This window comes from Urocampus carinirostris, chromosome 3 (genome assembly GCF_059441175.1).
Source record: "Urocampus carinirostris isolate Australia breed hairy pipefish chromosome 3, RoL_Ucar_1.0, whole genome shotgun sequence".
Lineage (NCBI taxonomy): Eukaryota > Metazoa > Chordata > Actinopteri > Syngnathiformes > Syngnathidae > Urocampus > Urocampus carinirostris.
In genome coordinates, this window is record NC_142351.1 from 55,812,544 (window position 1) to 55,822,624 (window position 10,081).

General features: G+C 41.8%; 1 protein-coding gene across 1 annotated transcript in view; it reads left to right on the forward strand.

Moving 5' to 3' along the window:
• The first annotated feature begins 6,660 nt into the window (after positions 1-6,660).
• LOC148370185 (sodium/potassium-transporting ATPase subunit alpha-1) overlaps positions 6,661-10,081 on the forward strand; it is a 35,933-nt gene continuing 32,512 nt past the window's right edge. Inside the window, exon 1 of the mRNA XM_088332598.1 lies at positions 6,661-6,862. Within this exon, the coding sequence (XP_088188724.1) occupies positions 6,851-6,862 (12 nt within the window). The 5' untranslated portion in view covers positions 6,661-6,850. The remainder of the gene's footprint in view (positions 6,863-10,081) is intronic.

Sequence of the window (10,081 nt, forward strand, 5' to 3'; positions counted from 1 at the left end):
CTCTCATCATATAAATATTAATTTACAAATAAATGAAATGGTTATATTTATTCAGTGTTGAAGTTCTTTCTCATTTAACTTCACAATGTTTGGATTTTCTTTTTCAAAATTGCCGAATTTCCACACTATGTTATGAATATTGTTAATTCTAATCAGTATGTAACGTTTTACTGTGCCGAGCGTTTGCAGATGCAGAGTGAGGCATGCAATTCTGTTGCCTCATGGCAGAATGGGATCATGAGGCCAAGGACAGTGGCACCAACAGGTGTGGCCAAGGGTGGCCACAGCCCCCCTATAAATTTATTGGCTTGTCAGTATATCGTTAGATTCTTGTATCATGCATTATCCATTTCATCCTAGTGCACCAAATATATCAGTAGCCATGTCCTAAAGTTTTTCTGATAGTTTTCTCCTGACCTTCTTCATTAACCTGAAATTAAGGCTTTTAGTTTTTATGTGCCACCCCAAGATTTTAAGTGGCCCCATCTGGCCACCCTTATGAAAGATTTCTGGAGAAGCCACTGACCAAGGATTCTGATTTGACACCACGCGGCGGAAAGAAGCACTACAGATTGGTCCTCTACTCGGATAAAGGTGCACACAATACAAAATCTAACTTACAGCAATGTCGGGATATTTTCGACATCCCGAAAAAAAACGTTTCGTATCTGCCGTTGTTCGTTACTCTAATGTTCATAAGTAGGGGAGCATCTGTACTTATCAATAGCATACTCACCATCACTACCATTCTATGCGCTTTTCTCCCCTTAAAATGCTTACAAAATTTTAAAACAGATTACAATTTTATCAAATTCAATCATCTCAAATAAATCTTGAGTTGCTTTATGTTAAAGTGAGATTGTGTTTTTGTGGGTAGATAAACCGTTTTGGTAAAGGTTTCCCACTCCAGGTTTTATACTAGCTCTTTTCTTTTTTTATATATTCTGGAGACGGATTGTGTTTTCCCTGCAAAAATAAGAGTGCGCTACACCATATACTGCCTTCTAATGTCAAAAGGTTGGCATGTAAGCTACCGTCCAGATGCTTTTGCAAAGCAAAAAATATGTAATGTATTACTGGGCTGAGAGACTGCAAACCAGAGTGAGGCACACTATTCTTTTGCCTCATACCAGTGGCCAAAAGTGACACCAAGGATTCTGATTTGGCACACACCTCACCCCCAAACTATTTAATTAGTGATATCATTAACAAGCTAACCCATCCAGTAATTTTGTTGTTGTTGCATGGACTTTTTTTGTAATGGAGGATTACCTATCTATAGATCCTTTGAGGCAAGGGGAGCAGTATGTAACATATTTGTGAGGATACAGCACGACATCGCCCTCCAGAGCCATGGGCAAAATTGAATAATTGTGCGCGCCTGGCGCTCAGCCACCCAGCATGTAAGGCTTGCTCTGACATCTTCCTGTGTCGGATCGTGGACGTTCCCGCCTTAAGTGCTGTTTTCTAAACTATTGATGCCTGTATTGCGCCCTAGGAAGACTTCTTATATTCATCATACCGTGAGTTGCTGCACTGTGTATGGGTTACCTGTTTTCCTCCTTTGTCCCTCTGCGAAGCGCTTTATGTTAATTCCCTTTACAAAGTAAAAGTTGTCAATTCGGCTCGCGTGTCCACATATAGGTCCTATCCACCGAGTATTGCCTAGCCGCGCGTCTGCAAATGCAGAGTGTGGCATGCAATTCTCTTGTCTAATGGCAGAGGGCTTAGTGAGACCAAGGATTCTGATTGGGTGGACACCTCAGCCCCAAGCAATAGAATCAGTGCTAGTATTAGCAAGCTAACAGCAAGTCAATCCATTAGTTTTTTCTTTCTCTTTGCAAAGACTTTTGCTTTCACAATGGAGTATGACATATGTGTAGTGGCTTTTATACAAAAGGTGCAGTATGTAATGTATTACTGAGCCCAGTGTCTACAGAAGCTGAGTGAGGCACATAATTCTTTTGCTTTACTGCACAGGGCAAAAGTCAGACCAATTAGTTTTATTTGGTGCGTAACTGGGCAGCACGGCGGCGCAGTGGTTAGCGCGTGTGCGGCACAGTTCTAAGGTCCTGGGAACCTCCTGTCCAGCTACCGGACTTCCTGTGCGGAGTTTGTATGTTCTCCCTGTGCTTGTGTGGGTTTCCTCCGGGCACTCCGGTTTCCTCCCACATTCCAAAGACATGCATTTCAGGTTAATTGGCCGGTCCAAATTGTCCCTAGGTGTGAATGAGCGAGCGAGTTGTCTGTCCCTGTGTGCCCTGCGATTGGCTGGCAACCAGTTCAGGGTGTCCCCTGCCCACTGCCCGATGATTGCTGGGATGGGCTCCAGCACCCCCGCGGCCCCACTGAGGATAAGCGTTGCAGCTAATGAGATGAGATGAGATGGTGCGCAACTACCCCCAAAAATAGAATTATTGATTCTATCTATCTATCTATCTATCTACCTTGGTCATATCCCTCAAGAGGGGTGACCGACAGCAAGACACACACATACAATACCAAAAAAAAAGAGAAATAAATAGCAAATAAAAAACACACAAACATTTTTGGACCATGGCCAACCCAATTGCCCAAACACCCAAACAAGTTCGGCACCTTGGCACCCAAGTTGGTCATGCTTTCGTCCCTCCAGATGAAACGGTACACCAGAAAGCGGCCATGTCACTCGGGTCAGGGTGACAAAACACACTCTTTCGTTCAACAGCAGGGCCCGTCAGCTTTCACTGGTTTACCCCTGCCGCATCATACGGGTGCCCAGCCCATCCTTAAGAAAGCGTCCACAATCCCACTATCCTTACTGAATGAAAATTATTGATGGAATTAGCAAATAAGCCCATCAAGTCATGTTACCTAGTTAAAAGGACTTTTCACAGTGGAGGGTTATCAATAAATAGGTGTTTTTATTCAAAAAGATAGTAATAATGTTTTGGGTTTTTGAAGATTCTGAGTGAGGCGTGCAATTCTATTTCCTCATGGCGAAGGGCGATAGTGAGACCAAGGATTCAGATTTGGTGCACACCTCAACCCTAAAAAACGTAATATTAATATTAATTAATGATAGGATGCAGAGTGATGCACGCAAATCTCTTACCTCATGGTCAATTAGTAAACTAGGATTCTGATTTAGCGCGCACCTCAGCCCGGAACAGTAGAATTAGTGAGTAGCATTACCAAGCTAGGGCAGCACAGCGACTGAGTGGATGGCACGTCCGCGGCACAGTTCAGAGGTCGTGAGATTTAACCTTCCTGTGTGGAGTTTGCATGTTCTCCCCATACTTGTGTGGGTTTACTCAAGGCACTCCGGTTTCCTCCCATATTTAAAAACATGCATGTCAGGTTAATTGGCCGGGCCAAATTGTCCCTAGGTCTGAATGAGCGAGCGAATTGTCTGTCCCTGTGTGCCCTCTGACTGGCTGGCAACCAGTTCAGGGTGTCCCTTGACCACTGCCCGAAGATGGCTTGGATGGGCTCCAGCACCCCCACGGCCCTACTGAGGATAAGCGGTGCAGATAATGGATGGATTAACAAGCAAAACAGCAAGTCGACCCATCCTGTAGTTTTTCCTTCCTACAGTAGTTCATCTTTTCATAATGGAGGATTACCTCACACGTGTGTAATATTTAGTGGCTCCTTGTGATACAAAAAAACTTTCATTCAATTAAAAAAAATGCCTGAATTATCAAACCAATGTAAATTTTCTGGAAAAAAAAACATGTAGAGAAACCTGATGTCACATGCTACGTTGTGCTCTGTGGCAATAGTTTTTGTTCACATTAGCAGGGTTGGGTAGGGTTACTTTAACTGGATTACTTTCAATTACTTTTGGATTACTCCAATACCAAATATGCTAATAAAAGACAAAAGAAACTAAATATGAATAAAATTATGACTCACAACACATGGTAAGCTTTCTCTCCTGGCTTTGATCTCCGGCAAAACTAACATAAAATGCGACAGAAACAAAATGAGAATAAATCCAAACAGCTTGCCAACATCATTTTTGCATCATTTTTGCCGTTCCATGTGTTGCGTTTAAAATTTAGTAATTTAATTCATATTTAGTTTCTTTTGTCTTTTATCAGCATATTTGGTATTGGAGTAGTCCAAAAGTAATTGAAAGTAATCCAGTTAAAGTAACCCTACCCAACCCTGCACATTAGACAATACAGTGCTATCTAGTGGTGAAAAATTACACACTGGGGCTCTAAAGGTGCACATTCCGGAATAAGAAAATGTTTTAGTCTTTGCCGCCGTTTCCTGGCTTCAAGCCATGATCGCATCCTCAATCAGATAATTTCTGAGTACATGCATATCTTCGAAGAGCTCCAATAACTCTTTCTTTTTAATCTTTTTTGGGTTTTGGATTGGCGTTAGGACTTTATTTGAAACAGGCCTTTTCTTACTTTTACCATTTTCTTGCTACACTTACAAAAATTGCAATGACAAGCATTAGGTGACAAAATTACAATGGCTCTTTGACTCAGTTAGGCACTGATAACACATTTCGTATTTAAAGCCCCAATGTGTTATATTGATGGCACTGTGCTGTCTGGTACAAGCTATGGTCAGTAATAGCCGCCACAGCCTGGCGGCAGGATGCCGGACAAACATGATGCTGACTTAAATGGGTATTCCACAGTGTAAGAGAAATAAAAGTTTTGCGTCTCTGCTACTTTACAAAATATAACATTGGTATCATACTCCATGTATTTTTGCCTAGAATTTAAATCAATGTTTGTTTTTTTTTTTTTACTGAATGAAAGTTTTTTGCCTCACTAGGAAGCACTAAATATTACACACTGTCCCTTTAAGAAATAATAATTCTACTTTCAACCTTTTTAAGACACATCAAATGACATATCCCACCTTTAAGGTAAGACAATCAAATGTTGTTTTTCTTCAATGTTACAGGCAGTGGCATCACCGGACATCAGTAGCGGGAGGGACATATCAAATGCATGGGGGGCGCAACTAATATTATTCCCCCCCGAAAAAAGTTTACATGTATGTACATATAAAAAGGTTCAAAGTTTAAATGAGATAAAAGTTTACAGGGACTTAAAAAAAATGCTATTAGAATTTAGTTGAATTATCGATAGATATTTTTAAATGAAACAAAATGTAAGTTCATAGTATTTAATTTAATCTCTATCTTTCATTTTCTTCCTTTTTTTCTGATTTTTTTCTCTTTTGTTTTTTCCCCTTTTTACCCTATTTTTGGAGCAAGCGCATGGATAAGAGAGTACTCGGTTGGTTTGGACACATTGAGAGGATGGATGAGAAGCGAATGTTGAAGAGGATCTAAAGAGCAGAAGTAAATGGAGGGAGACCAAGAGGAAGGCCGCGATTGACGTGGATGGATGGTGTTATGAGTGCACTGGAGGAAAGAGGTCAAAATCTAGTGGACGCTAGAGCTCTTGCTGGTGATAGGAATGAGTGGAGAGGTGTTGTAAAAAGATAGTGGGATGTTTGGACGTGTTCTAACAAATGGGAAAGGCACCTGTATGATGCGGCAGGGGTAAACCAGTGAAAGCTGTCGGGCCCTACTGTTGAACAGAAGAGTGTGTTGTGTCACCCTGACCCGAGTGACATAGACGGTTTTTTGTGTCCCGTTTCATCTGGATGGACAAAGCATGACCAACTTTGGTGCCTAAGTGCTTAATTTGTTTGGATGTTCGGGCATTTGGGTTGGCCATGGTCAATTTTTAAGTGTTTTTCGCTACTTTTTCCTTTTTTCCTTTCATTGTTTTTGTTTTTGCTGTCAGTCACCCCTTTCGAGGTACATGACAAGGGCAGATAGATAAATAGAAAGCATTATTTTCTATTTATTTTTTCACTAGTTTTTTAAACTTATTTTTTCAGCCTTTCCTTCTTTTTTTCTTAATTTTCCTTTTACCTTTTCTCCCTTCTGTTTGATTTTTCTCTTCATCCACTTTTCTTTGGGTGGGCAGAGCACATCTATGGGTGGGCACTTCCCACCCCTGCCCCACCTCTGGTAACACCCCTGGCAACAGTTTATATATTACTTTCCTCTCTGCAGACACAAACCTTACTGAACGTCAATGGCTTTCAGCTTTACAGCTTTCGGCATCCTCAGTCATCAGGTTCTCCAGAGAATTAACAATGAACTGGGTCTCAACTCATTAGGAGGGGAGAGGTTCTCTTGTGCCAAGCGGGGCCCCACAGCCAAAAGGGGCCAGTCTCTGTACAAGTGGGGAAAATCCCATACAAGCCAAAAGGGCCTATGTGTGAATGACAAATTTCACTTGATGCTATTTTTCCCTACAAAATTGCTCAGCAAAGTGTGAACAAGAATTTGGAAACAAGCACGCAAAGCGCCATGCACACCAGCTGACAAGCGAATGACTGTTGTTGTGTGCGCCTTTGCTAGATCATCACACGATAAACATATTTTTACATGCATTCAATTTGTTTAAGAAAGAAACACATGAAAGTGCTGAACTGTGATTCCCAAGTTAGATGAATGAGGTCTATTCTGTGTTGCAAGGCAAGGATATGGATGGAGCGATTAGAGAAAGGAGGAAGAAAAAAAGGTCCAATAAATGAGGACGCCCCGCCCTCATCCGTGGTGTTGTCATGGCAAGTGATGTGACGTCACAATGGAAGGAACGCCGTCTATAAGTATGAGACCCTCAGCGCGGCGGCTTTCGAGTTCGCAGAGAAAGGCGACACGTGTGGGACATATTGGAAAGGAAAATAAAATTATATCAAAAACTAAATAAAACATTAAAATACGTTTTAATGTGTTTCGTTACATTTTAGTCAAAGGTGGACTTCTTAATTGTGATTTGTTTCAATCTAAAACGGAATAGTCGCCATATTAGCCATGGGAAGAGGGGTAAGTGCTGTATTTTTATCTTCTTATTTTATTTATTTCCTCTTTTTTATTTTTGGCCAAGTCAATCCAACAAGTGGTTGTTAAACTTATTTTGTCATTAATTGAGTTTTTTTTGAGTGCGTGTCAAAACACTTCCGCGTGGTTTTGGCGGTGTTGAAGATAACGTTGCCATCAAGCAGCGCTAGCGTTACATAATCGGATGTTGATGAATGCTGGGCTGGTGAAGTTTCCTTCTTATTTTTTCTCCAAGAAGTAACTAGGTTTTGAGCGTGGCACATTTGAGCCATTTCAGTGCAACTGTGGTTCTGTTAGTATGGATGTCTTAGTTTTGGCATGGACGTCGGGGGATATGTCCCCACCGGTATCGAGGACTCATTGTTATATCCCCACGAATATGTGCTCAATTTAAAAATAAAAGCGATATGTGCCCAACAATATCAATCAATTATTATTTGGTCCCTACCAATATTATGTAATCCCTTTTAAAAATGAGCTATATCCCCAGACTCTCCACTAATCCCATTACCAAACCTATGTTTTTATTGGACCATTTGATCTTGTATGTCATCTGCACACATTGTTGGAAATATTGATAGATTGATGCACATCTGTGTCATTTTGTGTAATTTCCAAGCATCAATGGAACATTGACTATAGATGTCATTCCGTTTTATGGCTTGAAGAGGAAAAACCTTTGTTTTCGTGGCTTTTCACCACCACGGTTTCTTTTTTCTACTCTCGAAAATCACTATCAGGAGAAAAAGAACCTGATCGAAAAAAGGAAAAACTTCTCTGAGAAAATATTTTGTCCTGTGCAGGGAACTGAAATCTCTACTTTAGAAATCTCCAGAATTGTTGACTTAATTTTCATCAAGAAGTGAGAGAGTGGTTGGTGTCTACCTGCTAACTGGACCCTCCAACCAAAAATGCAGTTTTGGCATGGAGGAGGGGACCTGTCCCCACCATTATCGAGCAATCATCGTTTTTCCCCATCGATATTATATGATCACTTCAAAAATATTCTATCTCCCTATGCCAAGACCAAACTAACGCCTTTGCATTGAAGTCTTCGTATTTGTTGTGATTTTCATCAAGAAGTGAGAGCGAAGAATGTGTCTACCTGCTAATTGTTCCCTCCAACTGTTTATGATGAAGTTGCTGTGTAAAGTGTCAAAGGCTGCCACACCCCACCATGCTGCGCACCACAAACACTCATTACTGATTCAGCCTGCAGCCCCCGGGATGTGGAGCTGCTTGAGGAGAGAGAAAAAGAAGAGATGGAGAGCAGATTGGCTACCAGAAGCCCCCTCCCCCTTTTCTTCTCTCTTATCTGGCTTCATGATGATCCTGCATATCGGCAGGCGCTCCAGATCTTACCAAATAGCCGTCTGTTATTCTTTTCTCCCCCTGGTAAAAGGCATCTTCTTCCTCCCAACCTGTACTCGCTCCCACAGCATCTTCCCCCTTGCTCAAGTAGTTTATGTGGGAACTATTCTGGCACAAGGAGGCGTGTGGTCAAAGTACAAAGTGAGAGGATTGTTGTTTTGAAGTCCTTTCTTCTTGCGGTGCATTAAATGGGGACAACAAAATCTCTTTGAAGAATTTGATGCGAGAGGAGTTTGGTTCCAAGTAATCAACCAGTTGCCGCATTGCTGCCAGGGAGCTTTGTTCTAGCTCTGATTTGGACACTGTACGTGTATTTTGGTTTTGTGATTGTTGATTTTGTCCTCAACAGCACCAGTAGATAACTTGCCGAGGAGCAAACAATGAGTCTGGATTACTCTGAAAAAAATGGCATGTAGCTATTGCATACCTGTCACCTAAGTGACTATGTGTGCAGGTGAGAATAGGAAATTGTAGTTTTCCTCTCCAGTTTTTTAACTTTGGGAATTGTATTAAATGCATGTTAAAAAAAGGTCTAAAATCTGCGAGGCATAAACAGAGACTGACAAAAATTGTACAGATAAGGCTAAAGTAATCATACCTTTCCCCACCAAAAAATCAGATTTTCTTCAGGGATTTTATCATATAAGTGTAAAAAATAAAGGTCATAACCTCAAGTTAAATTCTATAAGGCATACCAGTTAACCCTAAGTGACACTAAAAAAAATGTACAGGTCACGTTAAAAAATATGTTTCCCCCCAAAAATCATTTGTTTAAAAAATTTTAGAAGAAAGTGTAAACATAAAGGTTTAACCTTTCTTTTTACATATATATATATATTTATATATATATATATATATATATATATATATATATATATATATATAATCTCATCAGCTGCACCGCTTATCCTCAGTAGGGTCACGGGGATGCTGGAGCCCATCCCAGCAATCATCGGGCAGGGGACACCCTGGACTGGTTGCCAGCCAATCGCAGGGCACACGGGGACAGACAACTCACTCGCTCAGTCACACCTAGCGACAATTTGGACCGGCCAATTCACCTGAAATGCATGTTTTTGGAATGTGGGAGGAAACCCGAGTGGCCTTTGGAAACCAACGCAAGCACGGGGAGAACATACAAACTCCACACAGTAAGGCCGGGAGCTGGATTTGAACCCACTCTTGAGGTTCCCACGACCTCAGAACTGTGCCGCACACGCGCTAACCACTGCGCCGCCGTGCTGCCCATATATATATATAATCCACATTCTTTTTTATTTTAGTTCATGAATATAAAATAATGTTGCACGGCAGCGCAGTGGTTAGCGCTTGTGCGGCACAGTTCATGTCATGGGAACCTGTCGTGGGTTCAAATCCAGCTCCAGACTTCCTGTGCGGAGTTTGTATGTTCTCCCCGTGCTTGACTGGGTTTTCCTCCGGGCACTCCGGTTTCCTCCCACATTCCAAAGACATGCATTTCAGGTGGATTGGTCGGTCCAAATTGTCCCTAGGTGTGAATGAGCGAATGCGTTGTCTGTCCCTGTGTGCCCTGCGATTGGCTGGCAACCAGTTCAGGGTGTCCCCTGCCCACCGCCCGGAGATGGCTGGGATGGGCTCCAGCCCCCCCGCGACCCTAATGAGGATAAGCGGTACGGCTGATGAGATGAGGAGATGAGAGATGGGTCTAACATTAAAAGGGACATTTACTGTTAAGTCGAGAAATTTGCGTTTATTTTCTATAACATGGGGTTCACCTGCAGGGAGCTGACATCTTGCTGCTATGGGTCCCCGAAAATCAAAAATCTTTTTTAAAGGGCTGGCAAAAAAAATTAC